The sequence below is a fragment of the Stylophora pistillata genome, chromosome 2 (assembly GCF_964205215.1).
Source record: "Stylophora pistillata chromosome 2, jaStyPist1.2, whole genome shotgun sequence".
NCBI classification, from domain to species: domain Eukaryota; kingdom Metazoa; phylum Cnidaria; class Anthozoa; order Scleractinia; family Pocilloporidae; genus Stylophora; species Stylophora pistillata.
Genome location: NC_142520.1, coordinates 42,243,149 through 42,268,162, shown reverse-complemented (window position 1 = coordinate 42,268,162; position 25,014 = coordinate 42,243,149). Strand labels below are relative to the sequence as shown.

The window sequence follows — 25,014 nt, the reverse complement described above, 5'->3', positions numbered from 1 at the left end:
TTTTCCAGTATAGTCATGAGACGGTTATTCACCCCTGACTTTCATAAGTATCCGTCATTACTTATCGCCGATGGGGGGAGGGGGGGGGGGAGAGGGGGAGTAAGGAGGATCACATGGTTTGCAGGTCAAATAGCACCCTTTAACTGATACGTTTGTCTTCTTATTAGAATGTTCAGTCATCTTTGACCGAGTCACCAGCCCCAACCCCCACAAACAAGAACAAACTAACTAACAAATGAAATAAATCTAGGAGGATACTATGAGGACGGATGCAATACCTGAACGATCACTATAACGAACGTGCAGATGCTACTCAGTTCTAACCCGATGAACGTGAACTGGTCGATTGCCCTTTTTTTTGTATACCGACAATTGTCATGTTCGTGTAAATGTTTTTCTTGTTTTGGCTTGTTTTGCCGGCCTCGGTTTTTCTTTTTTTTAAGCAGTACGGTCAAATCAAACAACAACAAACATATGAAACATATGTGTGAACTGCGGTTATGAGACTCAAATAGTGCTTTACTGCGAAGGATCGTGCTCATATACGTCTCATAACCGCAGTTCACACATATGTTTCATAAGTTTGTTGCTGTTTGATTTATCATCTACGGGTTTATGTCGAATTAATTTGATGGCCTGCTCCCAGTTGGCTTGTTAGCTCAATTGGTAGAGCGCTGCACTAGTATCGCAGAGGTCAGTTGTTCGAATCCCGTACAGGCCTGAAATTTTTTCAGGTCTGATTTTCACTATTGCTCAAATAGTGCTTTACTGCGAAGGATCGTGCTCATATACGGTATGGTCAAATGTAAACCAGACCACGGAGGGTGAGTAGATCGTGACTGTAAGTCTACTGTAAGCCTGCAAGCTGGCTCATGCGTGTTTAACCAAATAGGAAGGAAGGTTAGTAAACTCACCACAGAAAAAGTGGGCTTGTGAACTGCTGGCCATAACTGATTCAAGGGGGTGTCCTATTTTCTCTTAGACTGAGCCCGGGATCGCACCGATCGTGGAGTCGTAGAGTAAGTTCTTCACTCTGTTCGTTTATTCAAGAATGGAGTGAGGGCTGGTAACTTCGCTACAGATTACGCAAACCTGTGAGCTGCAACACCAGCTGCATTGGAGGCTGACTTGATTAGGCTGAGTGGGGCTCAACACGGGAGTGCGCACAAAAGGAGAGATCTAGCTCTACTGAAAATTACTCATAAAGCCCTCTACGATGATGTCTGACCTGATTACTTACACCTTAAATTCCGTACAGTCAAAGCCTATAATTTAAGATCTCTTGAAGCCCCAAAGTTGGCTATTCCAACTGAAAGCGGCACTTTTCAGGACTCAGCAGCGAGATTGTTTAATACTTGAACTGACAGCTTAAGGCAAGGGCCTGATTGTAACAATTTCGTTAGGTTAGCGAAGAAGCTCAGAGTAAGCATATCACTGAATATCATTATTGTTTTTAACCATGCCGTTTATTTTTTTTAACTGTACATATCTTATTGTAATCATTTTTTTTATTTTTGGTTTGATTTTTCTTTGTAATAATATACTGTAGCTAGGTCATTAGTAGGCGTACAGCCACCTTGTGGAAGTACTACTAATATAGTAGTTATTATCATTATTATTATTATTATTATTATAAATGACAGTGAAAGCAATGAGCGAGTGATGGAGTCGTGGGCGAGCGAAAGCGAAGCGATTTGGAGAATTGACCATTAGCTGTTCCAAACTAAACTATTAGAAACAAAAAACGCATCGTAAGGACACAAACATGACAGAAACACATGTCGCAGAAACATGATATTTTTGTATTTGAAGTATAGTCACAGGACAGCATAGAAAGATCAGAAGGATCAAAATGCATAATACAAAGGGCTCATTTAGAAGCCACAATATTTGAAAAAGTCAATCAACTCGACAAACAATTTGTTTATCAAAATGCAAGAAGCGAAGTTCCACTGCCATGGCGATAGGTTATCAAAATTGTGGGAAAGATGGGTAAAGGAGACACGCTAACCCATTCATTTCCGAGATCTCATCCGTAATTCTCCCTGCCGTTTGCCATACATGATGCTGCCACGGGGAATAGTCCTTTTCACAGTTGTGGGCTTGGTGGCCAAGCCTTTGAACAGGAGTGAGGCTTAGGGTGACCTTGTTATGATAGAGATGTTGCTGCTTTTGAAATGCAAATTACTTTGTTATCATGCTAACTAGATACAGGTCTCTATTACAACAGGGTCACCCTTAGCCTCACTCCTGTTCAAAGGCTTGGCCACCAAGCCCACAACTGTAAAAGGAACTATTTGGCATTGGATCAACTAATAGTCTATTTTACAGTCGTGTGCGGGTTGCCAAGCCTTTTAACGGGACTGAGGCTAGGGATGACATTGTGTGCTCATGGTTCCTTTATTAACCCAGAGGTTATAGTTGTGACCAATAGTCCATTTTACAGTTGTGTGCTTGGTTGCCAAGCCTTTGAATGGGAGTGAGGTTAGGGATGACCTTGTTATGGTACAAACTTTGTTGCCTTTTAAATATAAATCACTTTGTTATCATGCTAACTAGATACAGGTCTCTATCACGACAAGGTCACTTTCAGCCTCGCTCCAAATCAAAGGCTTGGCAACTAAGTACACAACTGTAAAATGGCCTATTCCCTGATTGATATTTTTCTTTATTCTCATCACTTGTCTGTTTGATATTGTCTTGATATTGTAAAGAGAAATTCTGTCTTGGTCACTCATGAATGGGAGGTAAAGGGTTAAGGAGCAGCGTGACCTTCAGAGAGCCAAAAATCGAGGTTCATTCGAAAACAACCCACAGTACAAATGCATATAAACATGTTATTGTAATATTTCAAACCTCTTTAAAAAAAATGGTCAATTGCATTAGATAAAATTGATGTGCATATTTACGAAAGTTCATTGTCAGTTTTCTTTCGTTAAACTAATTTTTCTTTCTTGTGAAAAAACATACAGTTTGTATCGTGAATTACAAGTCCTAAGTACAAAAAATAAAATAAACAAATTAAATAAAAAATTATGTAATAAATCTATCGACATTCATTGTGAGTTTTGCTCTATAAATAATATCTTTTCTTTGCACACTATATACAATGGGTTAATTAAGAGGTATAGTTTGGAATTATATTTTGAGCCTAAAGGATGAATGAAAATTGTAGGTAATAGTAAGATGATGGTAAGAAACGGTGAAAAAAAAAACAGGAATAGAGTGAAGTAAAGCAGATTGAAGGAGGATAGAAAGAGAAAAGGTTTGTTCTTGCTAGAATCCCACAGTTGAATAAAATCTCGCATCAAAGGCTAGGTCTAATTAAGGCTAAGTGATATTTTCTCGCATCTACATATAAATAACAACTTTGTTCCCTTTTTTTCTTGTATAATTAAATTTTTCGAGTCAAGGAAAATCCATTACCCGACTCGTAAATTCCGCGTTAAATTGCACGCGAAAACTGATATCGCACTCATCGTTTCGCGTTTCGTGCGATATCGGTTTCGCGTGCAATTTAAGGCGGGGATCATTCGTCGGGTAATGAGTTTTCCCCATAGTATAGAGCGGTGATGGCAATTACCGCACCAAACAACGTGCGCTATGATAGGTCAATTTAACGGGCCATCTTTCACTCTAAGCCCGGTAAATTCCAATGTTTGTTTTAACTGAGATTTTTACCCTCTATTTGAGCCAACAAATTTAAAACATATCTCGCAAATCCCGTTTTCTCAGCCCGCACTGTTAGTTACAAAATCTCGTTTTTTTTACGCTTCGCGCTTGAGCCATAACTATGAACGGAAAAAGCTCAGTCCGTGACTCACAGTACAAACCTCGAATTCGGTTATTAAGAAACATGTCTAAGTTATGTACGGTTTTAAGCCATAAATTGCCTGATATGTTCTTTAAACAGTCAGGAAATTGTAGAATCCGTTTTTATGCCAATTTACATGTTGGCCGCTGCGATAGCGGCGACAATTTGCACAATTTGACGATTATCTTACAGATTCGATTATTTTAAACTTGTGCAGGTTGTTACAGAGAAATAGTTCTGTCAAAGAAAAAAAGATTTTTCTATAAAAATTACCCTTACCACAGAAACCAAATTGTCCTGGCAAACATACATCCGCCACGGTTGCAGTAACTTGTCGCGTAGTCTTCTTCGACCTTATTCAAAATAATATAACAGCTTCACAAGGTGCAAATTCTGTTGCACAGTGATGTGAAAAAAGAGCACTTGCATTCAACCTCGTATCCTCTCCAACGTCATTTTTGTAACACAGATCATTCTCTCTCTTCTGGAGGCATATTTTTACTGGTTACAAGGCCAAGTTCTCTCATTATATGCCAGTTCACATTACCATACCCCATGTTCGTTAAACACAGCATTAACTCTCTACTTGTAGCATCAGGGCCATTGTTCTGACGCCAAATTTCTAGCGCTGCCCTACAGCGCTCTTGGTTATCCTCCGCTTCTTCTTGAATATTGGCAATAACATATTGCTTGATCTTCAATTTACTGGCGAGTTTCTTCCACCATGAACCTGTTCTCAGTTTCTCGGCGACCTCATTAAGCACACCTTCAGTGGGCGGTTCCATAATCAGAGCTTTAGCTGAGGAAAACACGTACAAAGTAGTAGAGTCAGAGACCGGTTATTATTTATCGTCTGGGGAGAGAGGGGGGTGGTTGTGTCACAAAAAAAAAATTCACCTGATTCTCCCCAAGACTCTCTAGAATTCTTATGATACCCCAGTTAATTGGCGCTCAATTTTATATAGCCCTCCCTTTTTACTGTGCCGGTGACGACCGACCCCCTCCCCCCCCGCCCACTCCATTCCCATGAAACCATGTGATCCCCCCAGATCCACCTTTCCCCCACCCTCACCCCAGCGGTAATATATAGTATCCGGCCCCTTCATATCGAACGCTGACCATGTAGTTTTGCTGGCTCTCTCGAGTTTAAGGCAGTGTCTTCATCAGTCTTAAATTATATTAGTGTACATGTATCAATGATATTTTTCTCTGGACACCGAATAACCAATACCTCGAACTATCAAGATCTCAACTGGAGTTCTGTCTTTTACATTCAGAGATGAATGACCGATTTTCGAGATCGGATGACAGCTTGAGTTCAACTTTGGACTGACAATCACACATTTTCGTTCAACGTCATGTTTGTCGCAAACAACACGGGGTAGCTAAACATATTTCTCTGAAATTCTGGCACTGACGTCACTCAAACTTGGCTTCTTTTTGATTGCCTAGGGTTTGCTTAGAATGCAGAGTTGAATTACATGTAACAGTCAAACACTTGCTGGTGAAGCAAAAAGTTGGATGGAAAAGGTTTCATCGGGAGCAAACGTGCGAGGTCATTTACAGTCAAACTAAGTGAAGCGTACCCCTCAGGATTTCATTAATGATTTGATTAATTGAATAATGAACCCGCGAATCATTTCAGGAGCGAAATAACGAATTGAATATTTGAACATGGAATCCGCTAACCGTTTCAAGAATGCAATAATGGATTGATTATTTGAATATTGAACCAGATAGCTGTATTCGTTTTAAAAAGGCGCGGATCATTGTTGAAGTCAGACGTCCATTTCTGATTGAATTTTGCGAACACGTGATGATGTATCGGTACCATTTCAACAAGGCGTCAGACTTGGCGGGAAAGGTGAGTTCGAGTATTGTGTGGAACTTCTTGTAAATGCTGTAAATGGAATGTTATCGAGAGCTTTTTTCGCCTATTTACATCTTAACGAACTTGTAGAAATTCTTGTATGTATTCATCATTGTCGAAAAAAATAGTTTACGGGCAAAGCCATCGCAAGACTTTTTTTATTTCGTTAATATTTGCGATCGACTGTTTTCGCAGTGTTTATACAGTACAGTTTGTTCGTTTTCAGGATTCCTCGTCAAATAGAACAATCTTATTGGACTTCAGAATAGGACTTCTAATTTGAACAATGATCCGCGCCTTTTCAAAACGGATACAGCTTTTGGGTTCAATATTCAAATAATCAATCCATTATTGCATTCGCGAAACGGCTAGCGGGTTCAATAATCAATTCATTATTGCATCATGTTCTTGAGACGACTGGTGGGTTCAATATCCAAATGATCAATTCATTGATGTGATCTTGAGGGGTACGCTTCACTTAGTTTGACTGTAAAAGCAATTTGAAAGAGGAGTTTTAACCGATCAAACATGCTCTTCCAACATAATGTTGCACGGAAGAGTCTCTAGTTCAGACATTATTTTGACATTTAGCAAAAAAAGAGAGAAACTTTCAACTTTACGCCGCATAGCTTGATTTCAAATCAAAAATAACCATCCCAAGTCAGAAGCTGAATTGAGAAAACAATTGTTTCACTCTTTTTGTTGAAGCCTCGTTTTGGATTCTTCTATGAATTTGGCATTTCTGCGCAGACATTGAAAACTTCAAGAAAGTAAAATCTTAGAAGGAACGGAAAGAGCGAACTATTTTCGTTCTATGAAACGTGGAAGTGGTTCTGAGAACTTCACTAACAATTTACCTTTCAAGAGATGATCTCCAATGTGTTTGGTTCCCTCACTTTTTTGCAAAAATTCGACAATCTTTTCAAAGCACTTTTGTTGATCATCTGGTGGTAGGCTCGCCAAGGCTTTGTAAAAACTACATCGAGTTTGTCCGTCGTTGTTCCTTTCAAAATGACTTCGATAAATATTCCCGTAGTTTATTTCTTCTAACACTCCGCTACAGGCTGCTAGGACTTCCCTGAGTGGAGCATCGTGAAGGATGCTGTTGTCATCCAAAGGAACTCCAAAAAAATCCACGGGTGTCTTCTGCAAAAAAAAATTGGGTTTCATTATACATTATAAGGCCTTACAGTAGCATGAAAAAGGCCATTTACTAGATAAGCATCACGTCGAAAACAATCTTAGTTTATTCCGTTAGAGTGTCTCATAATAAAGATTCCTCTCCTTTTTAGGGAAAGTAAATGGATTAAGAATGATTTTGCAAAGGAGGATTTTCCAACGGAGTGGACTTAAAAAGACACCCACGAGCACATTCAATGGACTTCAGTTTCCGTTCATCGTTTACTTTCCAAAAAGAGCCGGGGTCTGTGCAGACGATTGCGTTTCGCATCTTAAGACCTTCGATGCTGCCTGCCCACCCGTTCCCGCCCACTCATTCGGACTCATAAAGTCAGTTAGACGGTCCAAGCTACGTCTTTCAAACGTTGTTCTTTACCTCAATGTCTCTTTTTCGAGGGGGGAGATCCATTTCTAGTTTGCACAGTTGATTGTCTGGCCTCTTTTCTCTGCTCTTGTAAAACTCTATTTTTAGCCATCCTTTGTCGACAACATGCACCCTCAAATTCCTCTTTATAGAATCGTTCTTTTCAAACCTGTAAGGAAATGAGACAATTTCTTGACATATGAGGAGGATTTAAGGAAAATCCTCTCCTAAAGCAATAAAAAGCTGATTTTCCTAAGTTTTTGTTGGGAGGTAAGTGGATCAAAAAGCTGCGGAAAATTTTGAGCAGTAAGTGACGGACAAATAACGGCTTCAATAAAGCTGTACTATAGCTGAAGTCTTGCGTTTTTTATATGGCCGTCACGAATCGAACATCAGTGATGCTCCACCGTAACGTAAGAGTAACTTACCATAAACAGTGATAAGCGCACATTTTAAGCAATGATAACGCTTTTTGAACTCCTCGCAAAAATATCCAACACTTTACAAGCACTACTTCTACTAGAAACAATATTTACAGAGGATATGTTTTATCACCAGTTGATGTTATGTTATGTTATGTTATGTTATGTTATGTTATGTTATGTTATGTTATGTTATGTTATGTTATGTTATGTTATGTTATGTTATGTTATGTTATGTTATGTTATGTTAACCACCATGGTGGTAATAAGCAGTTCACGTTCCCATCCATCTCTTTTTTTTTATTTCATTTCAAACCAGAGGCTCAAGTTCCAGGCAAATCTTCCCTAAAGTCTTACCTGACAAAAAAATTTTCCAAATCCGCAACCTCGGCCGGCTGAACCACACTCCCTGAAAGAAACACGTAAGCCCTTTCGCGTGGCACCATGTTGTCCCAAGCACTTTCTTCTTCTAACAACAATCTCTCTTCATCTTTTATGTGCTTCCTTGTCGCGTTACTTGAACTGCAAAACACACTCAACAATCTTGTAGAACCTAACTCTGTATCTGCTGGTAGACAAGCTGTAAAAACTGCCACTTGGGATACATCTTCTGTGTTAAAGTTACGCGCTAATTCAATAATTGGTGACATGACGGGTTTCACGCACCAATCTATCCAGCCCCAAAGTCTGCAACGAAGCAACAATATGAGGTAAATCATAATTCTTCGCCTAAAGGAAGAAGGGGGGAGGGGGTGAGGGGAGAGGGAGGAGGGGAGAGGGGGCGGAGGAGTTGGGGGGGGGAATCACATAAGGAGTACATAGCGTTATGACAGAATCAAGTAGATTTTACTGTGACACAACAAAAATGGACCGGACCACCCTACCTTCCCCTCCCCCTCCCCTCCCCCTTCTCTCGCCTGGCGAGAAAGAATGACCTGTCCGTTAGTGTCTTCATTGTGGCTGACGAAATAAATTCACCTCCTCGCAATTCAAAACGTATACGATAATGAATGATAATTATAATGTTACTAATAACAACAACAATAGAAATAGTAAATACGATAGACGGAATAAAGAAATATAACAGAAATAAAAGCAAAGTAAAGCTTGTAGTCTTACAATAGATGAATCATTAGCAGTCCTGTCCATATGCGAACAAAATGTCTTCCCTTAATTGACGAATGGGACGAATTTACGCAGCTGCGATGGTGATAAAAACTCTAACATAGATTCGTGTGATGCCTTATAGCTACTGTAGTAGGTCAAATAAGATCAAGATACGGATGCTTGCGGGGAAATGAGCCACACTCTCAAAACACACCAGTTGTACCCTCGCTGACCTTGTGTTTCTAATTATAATCGGATCTGCTCTGACTGCCTTTGTTTACTTTTGCTTTGAGTTCTTTTCGTTTCGATTTCGATGAGGTTTTTTCCAGTTGGGGAGCAAGGATAGCGCGGTGGTGAGAGCACTCGCCTCCCACCACTGTGGCCTGGGTTCGATTCCCGGACCTGGCGTCACATGTGGGTTGAGTTTGTTGTTGGTTCTCGTCCTTGCTCCGAGGGTTTTTCTCTGGGTTCTCCGGTTTTCCTCCCTCCGCAAAAACCAACATTCCAAATTCCAATTCGATCTGGAAACAGTAGACAAGGAAGAGCCACCCAGTGGAATGTCCATTGCTAAATTATTTATTTATTTATTAGTAGTAGTATCGCTACCGTGGAGACTTACGTCACTTATCAAAGTCTTGTGAAAATTTAAAAGCAGATGGTTAATTTGGCATACCTCGAGAAGTGCTTCACATTGAATTTAATGACAGTGCCATCCAGCCATGGAGAGGAATCAGCGGTAATTTCAGTCCAATCTAGTTGGGTTCCATGAGATGGTAAAAACAAGACTCGAGCACGGGCTAATGACAGATCAGGGACACCCAATGATTGAGCGCCCTGCTCAGTGTCTCTCAAGGATAGCGGTAGCTGTACAGTGACTGGTTCCTGAAATTTGACCTCCTTGCTGCACTGAATACTTAATATCGGGCCAGCCAACATCTCCTTGTTTCTTAACTCTCTGCTGCGAAATTCTTGTATCTACAAGTGGTGGAGTAAAAAAAAAAAATTTCTTGACGGTGAAGGTTACTGCCTCGGTATCGTCTTTAGTACGGTATTTCAGTACTTGTGATTCTGGTAAGAAACTTCTCCAAGCCAGAAGGTTACTCTTTACTGAAACTTCTTACGGTTGCCAGTTTACAATATCAATTCAGTTGATAAAAACTAAAATTGCCTTGTTACACCCACCGAAGCAGCACCACCATTTCTTTAGAACCCTACCCCCTTCTTACAGAAAGTTAGTCGATGAATGGGCGAGGAAGCGGCTCAACAGTAAATTGTGGGCAGCGGCAGCGTAACATCTACATGTATTTGTTTAAGACTGGTTACAGGAAAGGCAAAATTAAAGTTTGCACACGCTGAAAAGGCAACGTGAATTATCTGGACAAAACCGTCTGTCCTGCATGAGAGTTTACGTAGCAACATAATAAAATGATCTAGGGCGTTAAGATTCACAAGTAATGTAGAAACACGAAAAGTAAAGAAAACTATCACAAGTGGCAAGGTAAATCTGGCTTGGAGAAGTATCTTTCCAATATTATGCCGGGTTACTAAAATACCTAACAAAAGGCGATAGTAAGGCGGTAAAATATAGAGTATATTACATGGCCGCGCAAAGATACGAAACGTCTCTTCGAGTGTTGAAATATTTTTCAACACGAGAAGAGAAACTTCGTATCTCCAAGCGGCCTTGTAATATTTCGTTTAATGTAGGAACACCAATGAAAAACCAAACCATTTCACTTTTGCTACGAAAGGTGCGATATGTTACATAACCATAGTAACGGTGTTAATATCAAGTGTGAAGATATCAAGTTTTCGCGCGAAAGCTTACCTGACATCTCGTGGGTGTTATGCAGTAAAATTAGATATCACGCAATTAAGTCTAACATTACAGACTGATCGATAGAAGCGACTGCCTGACCGGAAAAAAGAATCAACAACAGCAACCGGATATATTAGCATGTTTTTTTTGCTATTTTAAATACGAGATGAAATAAAGGCTTGTTGTTGTTGTTTGTTGTTGAACCATAGCAACGATTGTGCTCTCTGATTCAACGAACCAGTCCAAGAATAGTTCGGGAATGGTACAGACCGAAATTGTTTAATGCTGCCCATCATATACTTACTGTGACTGTCACTTGGTATTCTTCTGTGACGGAAACTGCATTTGACGGAAAGAACACTTTGACCAATGGAAAGTCTGGTAACGAAAAGGTGGACGGTTCTGAGGTTATGGTGAACTTGTGGGCCTTAAGACGGCAAACCACTGCAAATGTGGAACACTGTGTAATCTTTGTCTCAGCAACAGGAAGAGCATAGTCAGGAAAATCATCGCGATAAGCCTTTTGCAGATCTGAAAGAAAGACACCAAAGAAAATTTAGAACCAGTTTATGAAATAAAGTTTTCACTGTTAAAGAAGGGGATCACTTCGCCTGTTAAAGCATTGAAACGTTGTCATGTTTGGCTCGTTTGATTTTATTTGTAACTTGATAGGTCGGAACCCTTATTTAGTAAGGTATGCTTAACTGATATTCTTGTTTTATGCTTTTTGCTGTATCAGTAATGTTAGTTTTGTACAAGATATGAAAATAACGTAATAGCTGAATCGTATCATTATAAAATTTAAGTTACAATACAAGAATCAAAAATGCAAAAAAGAAAGGAAAACACTTGGTAGAGTATTGTTGTTGTCGTCGCTTTTGTTGTTTTGCTGTTATTGATTTCAACGCCCATACGTTACCCTTTGAAAGAGTTAACATCATCTTGCGTGGATAAAGATGACTTTTGCCACCGGAAAAGCACTGAAACATGGACTCAGAAATTCTGGGAAAAGGCTAGTTAAGAAAGGAACAAGCTACATTTTCATATCAAATGAGACTAATGCGTAATGAATCGACGTTAAAAACCAGCCTCTACCTGATACAGATCGAAAGTCAACTGTTTGTTCAACGTCCTTCCATTCATTTCTTTCTGCGTCTATTAAGATCTTCATCACTACTTCATATCCTCGTAGGTCCGGTCCACTGTGCGAGATTCCCACAGTGACTTCTTTGTTGAACTGAAGACCTTCAGCGCCTTCTGCCGATAGTTCAAGAACATTGCTTACTACGGCTTCGTTTGGCTGAAGAGAAGGTGAACACAGGGAGGGTTTCCATTTGAAAAGGGTCAGCGTAGTGTCCTCAGCAACAAAACCAGGCGGAAATACCAGGTGAGATGCAGCCTTTCTCACGTCCCAATGACCACCTTGTACTGTTACAGTATCTCTGTGGGATATACGATAATAAATAGGTTTATTACACGACTCGGGCAGTCAGAGGGCCAATAACTAAAATCAACCAATCAAAATGCTCTATTGCCGGTCAATATTCTCTCAGTATTGGACCGGGCACTGTCCCGAATGGTCCCGAATGATACCGCACTTGTGTCCCTTTGAATTTCAGTCGTATAATAAATATCTTATTAACCAAGCTTGCTCGGGACCGTACCGAAAGAATATCGGCCCTCGGTCTTTTTTGTACGGACCTCGCTGCGCTCGGTCCGTACTGTCAAGACCTCGGGCCGATATTCCCCCAGTAAGGCCCTCGCGCCTGGTCAATAAGATATACATATATATTGCAGTAATCTTGTGACTTAGTTTATTGAACACCATTATGATAAAATAGATGACCAGGCTTTCTTAAAAAAGTAATTCTCGTCGTATAGTGGGAGAATTAAGAATGACTTCGGTTAAACAAAACTGAACTAACGATCAATCGTAGAGCAACTCTTCGTCGAAGATGACGGGAAAATGTCCAATCATTCGATACTACGCATTCTGTTGCAAATGCTCCGATCTGATTGGCTACGTTACTTGCTATCTATTCATTCCGTGATAGACAAAGCGAGTAGCGAACGTTGTGTGGTCGTGGGAACACAATATAAATAAAAATACGTGCCTCTCTTGTTGTTAAGTCCCTAAACATTACTTACTAAAGTCTACTAGCTAAGCCTGAGGATAATGGCTATTTTAGTCTAATTTCTTGAATAAATATCACAGGAACTTTTTTTTGTTTTCTTTTTCAAAAAATTGGGAAAAAAATGCACGGTGGCCATTTTCAGTTCACTTTGCTATAATAATCACCTCTCGTGGGTTGACAATGGCAAAATTTGAAGTAATTCTTGACCAATCAGTGGGCAAGTCTCCACAATCATTCGTGTAATTATGATTAAGCAAGATCATGGGTAACATAATTTATGTATTTACTTGAAGATGATGGTTTTGTCTTGAGTTTGAACATCTTCGTCTGTGTCTTCCGGCTCCTCAGTTCCGACCTCAATTTCCTCTTCAGAGCCAATCTCGATCTCTTGTTCAGAGTCTATCTCGATTTCCTCGTCTTCCTCTTCACTATCCTTCTCCTCTTCCTTCGGTTTGGGAGTAGTCTGTGTGGCTATAGACAAAAAAAAAATAAATAAAAAAAAAAAGACGAGAAAGGAAAAAGAGGACAAGATGCCATAATTACAACTCTGTGTATTGTAACAAGAAGTAGAGATCACTGGAAACCACGAACCGCTGTAGGACTATCTTTTGGGTCTTTGAGTTTAAGAAATTCAAATTCTATACAATTTTAGTACCTCTTGGTCTTAATACAGCTCCCGGGTGTTTCCCAGTTTTAACCAGCGCCTAAAGAAACAAAACACAACAGTTGAAGAGATAAGCTTAGAAACTATCTGTTTCAATGTCTACTTTCATAGATAAACAAGGCACGACCCTACCTGTAAAGCATTCTTGTAAAGTTTCTCACTCGTTTCATCTCTGATGGACGATGCCAACTCCTTGAGTTTACGGAGAAGCTTTTTCATTTCAGGTTCCTTCATCTCAGCATGCTTCAACTCCCATATTTCCTCATAAAAGCTCAATGCCTCTCGTCCATATCTTCTGTACATGTTTACTTCCTTAAGTTCTTGGCATAGCTTAAGAATTCCATCGATTATTGTCTCCCTTTCAACGGTGATCCTCTTTGTCTTTTCCTTGCTTTTCCCTCCTTCCCACTGAGTTTGCCAACAAGCCAACAATCTCTGTCGGAATTCTAAGATCGATCCTTCCTGTCCTATCTCTTTGTAAAGTTTTTCAACCTTAGCCTTCAATGATGCTTTATCCAGCTCGTCCTCTTTGTTACCAAGGAAACCCGCTTTCACCAGACACATTTTGTACAAAGCCAACTTGTCCTTTTTGTATTTCACAAGCCTCTCGCGTTCACGAAGCTGAGAGTAGAACTTCCCTAACTCGTTCAAGAGATTATCACGCTGCCTCGCCATAACACAGAGAGCATCATTATCAGATTCCAATTCAAACTTCTCTTCAAACTCTTTCTCGCTGGCATTGTTCATCTCCTCATAGAACCAGAGCTGTTCCCTTCTTGCTTCATCTTTGTCTTTCTTGTCATCTGCGAAGTCCTTTAAGGCATCAATGATGTCTTTGTTAAACTTATTGAAAGAGAATTGGGGAGAAGCTCTCTGTTCTTTCCAGAAACGTTGACAAAACTCGAAGACCTCTTTTCTAAATGATTTCTTCCATTTTCCACTCGTTGTCCAACTACACATATCTTCCACACCTTTGATAATCTTTCGCCACACCTCACTGTGGTTTCCTACACTCAGTGTCTTTTCCATCTCCCATGCTTCAAGAAACCGACGCAAAGCTTCTCTTCGATGTCTAAGATTGGCCTGAAGGACCCCTTGTTGAAAAATGCTACGCACAGTCTGTGGGTGATTTCCAAGAAGCTTCATCCTTATGCTGTAAGCCCTCTCTGAAGGTTCAATTGCATCGTTATATTTCTCTAGAAACATAAGTGCATTAGCAAGGTTTCTGCAAAAGAGTGCCTCGTCCTCGTAACCTAAAAGTTTAAGTTCCCCCAGCAGATTTAGTGCATCTTTGTAACATTGAACTGCCTTTTTATAATCTTTAAGGCCTTCATATGCAGTTCCAATCTGATTCTTGTACATTGGCATGTCAAAGTGATTCTCAGAGCCAGCTAATTTCTCTTGCATCTTATAGGCTTTTTCATAGAACTCAAGCGCTTTCCTGGGCTGATCCAAAGCATAAAAGGTGTTCCCAATTGCATTGTAGCACCTTGCAAGATCAGTATGCTCCTTCAGAAGCGGTTCAGAGAAAGTTAAGGACAACTCCAGAGTTGCCAGTGCTTTCTTGTGGTCTCTGTTTCTCCAAAGTATTTCGCCTTCTGTCTGCAAATAAAACCCCTTAGCAAGCATAAAAGATTCACTGGTTTGATCTTCAACTTTCTCCAGTGAATTCAGAGCTTCCCTCAACGTTTCAAATCCTCTCTCAGTTCCATCGACATCTGCAACTTGCTTGGCTTCCCAGGACTTCAGTTGCGCTCGGCCGAGGGAACCTATACAAAGATGAAGAATCAAAAGTTATAAACACATCGTAATCACAGCTGACATGAACGGTATATACTCAGTATCTGAAAATAACGAAACAAATTATTACATGTCTTATTGCTATTTTGTTTTGAACAACAGCTCACCAAATAATGATTTGAAAATTTCAGGTTTTTTTTTTTGTTTGTTTTTCTTTTGTTTTTGTTTTAGTATGTTTTTGTTTTTTGACTATTTGTTTTTCTTTTTTATTCTCAAAGTCCATCCTGAGTAATATCTGTCTGGTTTACTTGTGACATCAAAAAATGATGGCAACAAAACTTCAGGGAGTAACCAGGAGTAAAAAGTAAAATCTGACATTTTGTGGCATGACGATCCACCATGCATAATTTCAAACTCGCTCGGTCAAACTCTAATTATAACATAACCAAAGTAAAGCGCACGCTCTGATTGGTCAATTTAGCGTCCCCCATTTTCCCATGGGTGTACGCTGCTGACGTGAGCGAATGCAAAGACTATTTTTCCGCGCGCGCTTGTTTTTTCTGGTAGCGTAAGATTTGTTAAATAAAAGAGAACTCTTTAGCTACAATGTATCAATGTTATGTTATAAAACAAATGGTAAAAACCACAGCGTACACTATTGAGTTATGGATGCACGCGGGAGGTTGCTAAGCACGAAAGAAGCGTAAGAGTCGCTCGAGGCGATAGCCGAGAGCGACTCTAGCTTCTTGAGTCTTACGCTCTAGCTTCTTGACTCTTACGCTTCTTTCGTGCTTAGCAACCTCCCGCGTGCATCCATAACTCAATAGTGTACGCTGTGGTGTTTACCATTTGTTAATTACATGCATATTAACCTCTTCCACAGCTGATTCAATTGCAACATAACACCCTGACAGTTGAAATGGCTAATTGCATGATTATCTTAATTTTTTAATTTTATGTATTCATTTATTTCTTATTTATTTCTTTTTATCTTTTATTTTCTTTTTATAACCAAAGAACACTACTTGCAATACTTACATTAACTTCATTAAGGGTACTTACACAGAAAATCTCTGCCTACAGCCTAGATTGCATTACAACACTTATCATTATGGTACTTACAGTACTCTTATAATACAATTACTATTTAATATGCTACATATATCATTATACTTACACTACTTGCAAAATGATACTGCAGAAAACACACACATAGAGAAGACACATCATTTTCAATAAAAGAAAGAGAATTTATTAACAATATATTGACAATTATAGAGGGAAAAAGGATAAAAAGTGAGTAGGATAGTCAAGAGAAATTGCTTGAAGGGAACTCAAAGGTACAGCATCTAGTAAACTTGAGTTTCAGAGATTTAAGATCAGGGCAAGAAGAGCAGGTTATAGCTGCCATACTATAGAGCAATCATATAAAGTATTTTGCCACTTCTATTGAAATTTATGCTGTGTATCAGTCACAATGGATATTTGTTTTTCAATTTCTAAATTATATTCTAGCTGTTGTGCATATATTCTCTAATAGATGGAAAGATGTTCTTAAATTTAAAGTAATAACACTATAGTATCTTGATAGGAGCAAACAGTGGCTAACTAAAATATCATCTTTAATTTCTCTCCTCTAAAGCTAAACATTCATAGATATCAAAAACTCTTGAGGCTGGTATCAAATGGATTAAAACAAAAAAAGCATGAATTCTTCCCCAAAATGTTTTCATTACCAAGCATTCCCTAAAAAGATAGATTAATGTTTCCTTGTCTGTTTTGCTCAAACAACAAAGAGCAGTGTCTGAAATTCGTATTTTAGCTAAAGAGCTATTAGTTGCTATACTTCTGTGGGGGAATTTGAACTGGAAGTTCCTTATCTTACTACTGAGTGTACACAGCCTTGGTAGTAAATACTGAGATCAACCTCCAGTTCAAATTCTGTCCCACTTCAAGGTCACAGTCCCTTATCCATTTTTCTTGACTGTTTTGGGGGCTAGTAGAAATTTTTCTTTATCTTAGTTGTTGACAGAGAGCTTCAAGGTTATATGACAAACTGAATCATATATTTAAACCAAATAAGTCATCGGGATTTAATGAGGAACAAGAAATCCTGTTAAGGTTCAGATCGAATGCAAACATGTTTGGGAAGGTGGTTATAATATGAAAACCCATGAAAAAAGCCACCAATTGCATCATCAGATTCTACTTATTTAAAACAAGCAATGAAAATTCAACACAACAGTACTTAAGCCATTAAAATTTGACTACCTAACAAATGCTTGCCAATGAAACTCAAGGAAAATTTTTAATGTGCAGGATGCCCAAGTCTGGTTTGAAATTAGACCATTTGTCTGCTGTTGAGCTCTAGGCTGATATATTGAATAAGGTGCCTGTCATAGCATCTGCAGATATTATAAATAGATATATCTTATTAGACATTTTGTTGTGTAGTATTGCTGAGTATTGTTACAAGTTATATTGTATTTTGACGAGCCTGTGGGGAGAGTCAAAATACAAGTAATAAATAAAAATACTCAGCAATATAGCAAACCAAAACATCTAGTTAGTTATTATTTTATAATCCAACATGCCAAACTGTCACTTCAGTGCGGGCGAATTTCATGGCTATTTATTCATGGGGAGCGTGTGACAGAAGTATGTGAAGCAGAACAGAATTGATGCGTTGTAGTGTTGCTGTTTCTATTTTCGTCAATAAATGATGAAATTTCATTGTTGTCTAACTGCTTTTCTTTTTTCCATTTATCTAATAAACTAGGATCAATATTTGCCAGCTATTCCGACTCTTTTTCATCAGAAAAATAATTTAAAATGTCCACCATTTTTTTGGAACTTTAATCCAATTCCTTGCCTACACGATGCAAGAAAACCTGTCTAACCGGTTCTCTGGAGTACAAATACCACAAGATATTTATACTCATCCTGGGTGTTATTTGTATTCTATGAGGTATAGTTGGATAACAAACTGTATTATGTTTCAGTTTTTTTAACATTATTCAGCATGGGCCCATTGTGCCCGCTCAGGACCAGCCATTTTGATGCCTAGCAAAGAAGTTGGGGGAGCCCACAACTTTTGGATAATGTGGACAATGAAGTTCCTATAAGCGGCACAATTAGGCAGTGAAAACAAAGAGGATATAAACAACTCTTTAGCATTCACTGTACTACAAAACAAGTTGGCTTTCTTTCCCGTCCCTCTCAATAAATAGGTGATGCCTGTTTAATATTACAGTGAAATCTCTTTGCTGTATAATAAATGCTTTGCTGACCAATGTAACGTTCAGTCAAGATAGCTGGATGATATAAACCTCATTCTTTACAATTTATAATTCATTATTTCTGTGTTTTTGTGGACCTCAATTTTATCTCAGTCTACATTCAGCCATCTTGACGTCATGCTTGGTCTATAATGCATATTCATGATCCAAGAATATAAGCTGGGTTAGTATTATAGTTTATTATACAGCACTTGGACCAAACTTCTTTACCACTAATACACCACTAATAACCATTTCCATTTTCAAAATTTTGACCACGAAAGAACCAATCAGAATGATTAGATTTATCTCGGGACTCCTCAGTCCAAAAGTAAACTGGAAAATTCTGATTGCTTCTTGCATGGTTGGGATTTTTCAATGTCTTCCCAGACAAAAGGAAAACGTTACAATATAAAAATGAAAAATGTGATAAGAGACAAAACATTCTAGTGTCCCTCACCTGTTTTTCCATCATCTTCACACATCTCAGCCCAGGCATGAAACACCTTGATATATTTGTTGTCATTCAGCATTGCAATGAAAAGCGATGCAATCAAAGCGTTCTCGTGGAATTCACCGGGAACACTGAAATATTCTGGTTGTAAGGAGATCTCAACAGCGAACTCGTAGTTTCCTCTGTCTGTCTCAAACAAATGGAATGCTCTGACATAGTCTGGCTCTATGAGTTTGGCAATTTTCTCTATCCTGAACATAAAGAGTTCGTAATAGCGTCCTTTTGCTTCCAGGTAAGGAGCAACAAAATCTTCTTGATTCTTGATACTGTCAGCATACTTCCGTAGGAGAGGGTGAATGTCATATTTCCTTTCTTTAGCTTCTTCATCAACAACAGAAATTATTTGACTGGCTACGAGACCCTCTAGCTGAACAATGGCCTCTGTCGGGTCAATACCAAGAACTTTGGCAGCTGTTGACACAGAGAAAGGCCCATGGAACAAGGAAATCACTACTGCAGATAGTTTTAGTCTGTCTGTGGAAAGTGTATTAAACATTAAACTGACTGCATACATCTGACTGACATCCACTCCTTCTTCTTCAAAACCAGCTGGCTTTTCTCTAGCCTCCTCCGCCACTTTCATTTTCTTTACAGCATGGACAATTTCCTCAATGAGTTCTTCTGGAGATTTTCGTTCCTGTCGCAAAATAGCTCCAAGTCCTTTCAGAAAAAGAGGAAATCCTTTTGTGATGCTGATTAAGTCATCTTTCTGCTGGGGTTTAACAGCTGTCATTCCCTTAGGAAACAGAAGTTTCTCTGAAGATGTCCTTTCGAGGGAACTCACTTCAAAGTCATCTACCTTTTCAGGAGCTCTTAGCTCGGTCCTAGAGGTGAGTAGCAGCTTTAAAGGAGATTGTTTTCCTTTGTTTTCTGAGAGCTTTGCTAAAAATCCTGTAAAAGCTGTTTTCAAGTTTTTCCCTTCTTTACCTTTTCCTGCGGTAAAGTGGTCTACATTGTCCAACATAAACAGAACCGCATGTTTCTTTCCTTCCAACTCTTCAACCTTCTCCAGAATTTTGGCAACAACATCATTTTCATCAACATGACCAACTGACACTGCATGTTCATCAACATGACCAACTGACACTGCTAGTTCGAGAGAATGTAGCATGTTGTAATAGATCGCTCTCATGTCCTTTGCTTCTCTTAAATCAAAAACACGATATATTCCACGCCACTGTGAGCAAACTTCAGTGGCAAGCTTTGTCTTTCCAACACCTGACGACCCAAACAAGTTTAGTACTTTGGTATCTTTCGATTCCAACTTTTCGTTAATTTTCTTGATTTCTTCTCTCCGTCCTTGTAACTGCTTCTCTGGATCACCTTTAAGCGGAAGAGAGGCCTTAAAACGATCTATATCTTCCTTAATGCCTTTCATTTTGGTCGATTTCGGAGCAATCACATCTTCGAATAGTACGAGTTTGTTGTCAGATACTATCCCGTGCTTCTCAAGAAGTTGAAGACACTTCATCAGATCGTGACTATCCAACAAATTAAATTTCCCTCCATAGTTCTTCTTCACAACGTTTATCACACTTTCTGATTCTACGGGACTAAATTTCGGAGAGATGTTTTTGAAAAGTTGTTGTAAACCTGGCGCTGTTTCGATGCCAACTTCCGCCATTTTTACTCGGGCTTCCGTAGGAAAGCCCGAGTCTGAAAATGCAAGCCGTTCTTGGTCGCCAAATGGGGGTCGTGGTCCCAGGCGTTCCTTGCCTAGACCGTGTAAACTGGGGATAAGAGTGCCACAACTTGTGATATCATGAGCTCGCTCTTCGTAATCAACATAATTTACAGAATGCTGTGTATTGTGAAGACCACTTTACAAAGACTCCTTTCTTATACGCTCATCCCACATGTAAACGCACGCGCCGTTCGATGAAGGCCCAGGCTAAATGATGTTTGGTGTTTTCGGAATGGGCCGGTCCGACGAAGTTCATAGCTTGAAAGCTAGCGAAATGTGGAAAGTTCATACTAGTTCTCACAAGATAAGAAATGAGCCTTAAGTGAAATCAAACTACGAAAATACTGGCAATACTGTGACGGCCGAATTAACAACAAACTATGATGCTGAGACGAACAACTCACTTGCTGAAAAAATCAAGAATGATCGTGAACACAACTTCGAAGGTGGCGTAAACAACAGCGAATTAGACAAGGTTACTGACAGAAGCAACTTGAACAGGAATATAACCATGGCTTTTCCGTCAAATATCCCGTTTCTGTTATTGGTTTTTATTGGGTTTAATACTTGTGAACTACGATTTTTTATTTCGTACATAATCACTATAATTAGTGTACAAGCGATCGTGAATGTTGGTTTGCTCTTCGCAGAGAGTTCAATGTGCTTTGTAGTACGTAGACATGATAAACACTGCGATCTACTTGAAAAAATTGTCAATGTCACTAATATACATGAATATAATGCCGTTACAGTGTCAATAAAAGCACAACAATTCAGATCTCGTCATGCAAATTATGTATGTTACGTTTAACAACTGGTTCATACGTCAGCGTGCGTTCATTGAAGCATGCGGGAAGTTTCGAGAGCACGAAAGATGCGTAAGAGTTGCTCGAGGCGCAGCGGAGAGCAACTGTAGCTTCTTGAGTGCTCTCCAACCCTCCCAAGTGCTTCAAGTCTCGATGAACGCACAGCTGATACATAAACCAATTGTTTTATAACATTTTCAACGCTGTAGTTTATGTATAAAAGGGCAGAAATTCCCTCTCATATGCTTCAATGTGTTGTTTATTTTGTTTCGAAAAAGTATTTCCCTATGCTTCAATCATCTCGTCTCGGATTGGTCAAAAACTGACAGGTGGATTGATGCGTGAAAATGAAGTTAGAGTTGCGAAACGAGATGAAACCGGCGTGGATTGTTTTGTTTTCCCTTTCTCTGGGTTCTTTCACGGTAGTTAGAAAATCCAATCGCAAAGAAAGGGTAGGCAGATGTTCATCGGCTTGTTCGCTTGTTGCCATGTTTAGTTTAACTTTTTTTGCGGCAGTTTTCCCCGTTTTTCAGTGAAAAATGCTGAAGTCACTCGCAAGAGGAAAATTTCTTCGCGAGGCATTTCTTTACTGACGTGACTAGCGTGCAAAAGGGGAAATTGAAGCACGCTCACGCAATTGAATTTGATTGCACAAATTTTACAAGCTATGTTATAATTGTTGTACTCGTGTTTGGTGTGAATGCCATGGCTATAAACGAGACCCGTTTGAACGCTCCTCGAGCGTCTAATTTTATTACATTTCACTTAGGATACTGCTGACCGCTCTGCATGTAACCCACGCGTGTACGATAAGTCACGCGATCTCATCACGCGTACCCGGAAGTGACTACAATTTTTCAGGTTCGAAGGGTTCGTCCGTTTTATTCTCTTAGCCCTTCAGTTATTCACCCATTTATTCATTTATTTATTTCCCTATTACCATTTTCTATTTCCCTTTTGAGCTGCATGGTCATCGATTGGGCCATCATCATCAGCAGCCGGCTCTTTGCCATCATTAGAGAAGCTTAAGAAACGGCAACGGCGGCCCCTGGGACAACGTCGGTTAAAAATGAAGTAATATTTTACCTGCGACTCTTACGATACTCCAAAGTCATTTAGTTTGTTTCTCACTGTCCAAACTATCTTACTGACTAATATTATGGAACACAGCTTTGAATTGCATTTAGAAATTTGAAAAATTGGCCGTCGTCGTTCACGTTCTCTAGACAACGCAAAGTTGGGTCATTTCACGTTGTTGTTTTGCAGAGGACGCAAAGAAATTTGCAAAGATTTATCACGCACGTGCACAGCCATTGTTCTACTCATTAAACTTTTTTTTGGTGATGTTCCCGTTGCGGTTTCCGTCATGGTTTTCTTAAACTCCCCATTTAGAGCTCAGTCACACAGGACTAAACTAAACAGAACTTTTCGTGGTCTAGCGCTACCTGACAAGAAGTTTTGGCTTGTTCTGGCTTATTCATCTCTAGCTGGGTATAAAACTAACATCAACTGCCTTTTCCATAATGTTTGTTCCTCTCTTCTGAGCCGCCTGCTTGAAAGATGAAGTGATGGTAAAACCTTGTTTGTAATCATTTCTCCGACTTCGCTTCCTCCTTTAGAGAGAATGGAACCTAAGCGAAATTTAAAAAACTCTTCAAATTTAAAACACTCTTCTGTTGCCCCTGGGATGTAATCCCCGAATGTAATATCCGATGAGAATCAGAATTTTCAAATATTTTGAATTTTTTTGGAAGTCACCTTCGAAATCAGCCAACGCTTAGACTACTTACCATTTAGCAAATTGACTGTTATTTTCAAATTCTTGCAAAAGCAAGCGTGGTGACTCTTGAATAATAGTCCAAGGAGGTTTTTCCCTTGTTCGCATAGTCCCATTAGAACGAGAAGCCAGTTAGAGCGTACGCCAAAAATTCCCTCAATCACATTGTTGGCAAGTCCAGGAAACAGCTTCCAGAGTTCGATGTGACCATTTCACGCAGTAACACAATTCCTGTACTAATCAGGAAAAAAAAAAAGAAAAACATTGGTCTGGTTTGACCTTTGATGACGTAAAGTTTTTGGTCACGCATTTAAGAAGGGTCGTGCTTCATCTACTGAACACCCTAACTTCCAAAATATGTTTTGTATTATTGTAATGCTCACTGGCTTATATGTTCTTCTCTTTGTGAAAGGCCTAAAATTTCGAGAAAATCCAGACAATTGTGTGGATAGACTGTCTGGATGATCAGTCACAACAGATCACTTCGATAGAACGCTGTTCTCCGTAATGAATTAATTCTTTTCCATATTTCGAACCTTCCCTAAAGATTGACTCGGTCACTTCAGTTTCCATCGGGCAGAATGCCTATTGTTCTCGCGACATCTACTCGCAGTGGCGAAAATGATATAGATCCGTAGTATAAGTGGCGAAGCGTAAACAGGGAAACTCTCATTGGCCGGAGATCACGCGCGCTTTCCTCCGAAGGGAAAACTGCCTTAGCTCATTAACTTGTCAAGGCAGAGTTAAGAAACAAAGGCCTCGTAACTTATTGTTTCATCCATTGTTTCTGATATCAAACTTGAATTGCGCGTATTTCAAGCTGGTTATTTCAAGCGTTGTATATATTTTTAAAAGTCAATTGCGTTCGATTTTTGCCAAAAGCCACAACACTTTCATATCTCGCTACAACTTAATCAACAAACATTTGGCTTATCTTTTTATGGCAGCCATAACATTTCGCTCTATCTCACTATGGTAGCAAACTATGGAACTCCCTCCCCAACGCGACCAAGTCACTGCCAACAGTTGCAGCTTTTAAATCGGCTATTCGTAATTTCGAATTTGATACTGACTGCTGTCCATTCTGTAAATAGTTGTAAATGTTTATCCTATTGTATTAATTACTGAATTGTATATATTGTGTCTCATGTATTTATCTTGTTCTCCAGAACTGTTTCATTTTATTTATTTATTTATTTATTTATTTTCTTGGAGATATTAGCATGTTTTTCTCGCTATTTTAAATTCGAGATGAAATAAAGGCTTGTTGTTGATGTTGTTGCTTTATATCAAGCCTGCGACAATTTGATAAACAGGGGGTGTTTCTATCATTTCTCGCTTGGGATTCGATTGTTTCATTGAAAAATTACTTGTATCGTATAAACGAAGGACGAAATAAAGTCTTTGAATCGCTCTAACGCAATTTATTCCGAATCGACGAAAGAAAAAAAAAAAACCAACGAAGTAGAACATAGGAACAAATGCGCTATTTTATGGATTAAAGTTTCCTTCGAGCTTTTTATGATGGTTCTATCCCTGGACTGGAGCTGACTATCAGCATACTTTCTCCAGGCTTGAACACTTGTTCACAAGCCGAACATTATTTAGCGGTATTTATTCCCGAGTCGGTATCCGAGTAGTGATACTTATCTGTAGTAGCTCAAACGGTGTCTTGGGCCTTCCGGATACTTCCCTCCATCTCCAAATACCTTCGCTATTTATTTTTAAATCGAACGTTGGATTAACAACGACAACGTATGGCGGCATCAGCATCTGGTGGATCGGGGTTTCAAAGAGCTCTGAAAAGAGCTTCTGATCGCATACAGTTTGCTCAGCGATCG

General features: G+C 39.3%; 1 protein-coding gene across 1 annotated transcript; it reads right to left on the bottom strand.

Moving 5' to 3' along the window:
• Nucleotides 1–2,817: 2,817 nt before the first annotated feature.
• On the bottom strand, nt 2,818–21,107 carry LOC111346805 (uncharacterized). The gene is made up of 11 exons (XM_088747868.1): nt 18,853–21,107; nt 13,507–15,143; nt 13,366–13,414; nt 12,998–13,181; nt 11,671–12,017; nt 10,880–11,106; nt 9,430–9,731; nt 8,007–8,336; nt 7,240–7,396; nt 6,542–6,830; nt 2,818–4,613 (listed from the first exon to the last, which is right to left on the bottom strand). The coding sequence occupies exons 1-11, from the start codon at nt 20,528–20,530 to the stop codon at nt 4,285–4,287; spliced, it is 5,529 nt and encodes a 1,842-aa protein (XP_088603994.1). The 5' UTR covers nt 20,531–21,107; the 3' UTR covers nt 2,818–4,284.
• Nucleotides 21,108–25,014: the final 3,907 nt, after the last annotated feature.

Excerpts from the sequence above, each read along its gene's own strand:
- LOC111346805 (XM_088747868.1), bottom strand. The coding sequence starts at position 20,530 with ATGGCGGAAGTTGGCATCGAAACAGCGCCAGGTTTACAACAACTTTTC. Across the intron at positions 11,107-11,670 it reads TGACTTTCGATCTGTATCAG|ATCTGCAAAAGGCTTATCGC; the intron begins GTAGAGGCTGGT and ends TCTTTCTTTCAG. Across the intron at positions 8,337-9,429 it reads AATGTGAAGCACTTCTCGAG|ACTTTGGGGCTGGATAGATT; the intron begins GTATGCCAAATT and ends GCTTCGTTGCAG.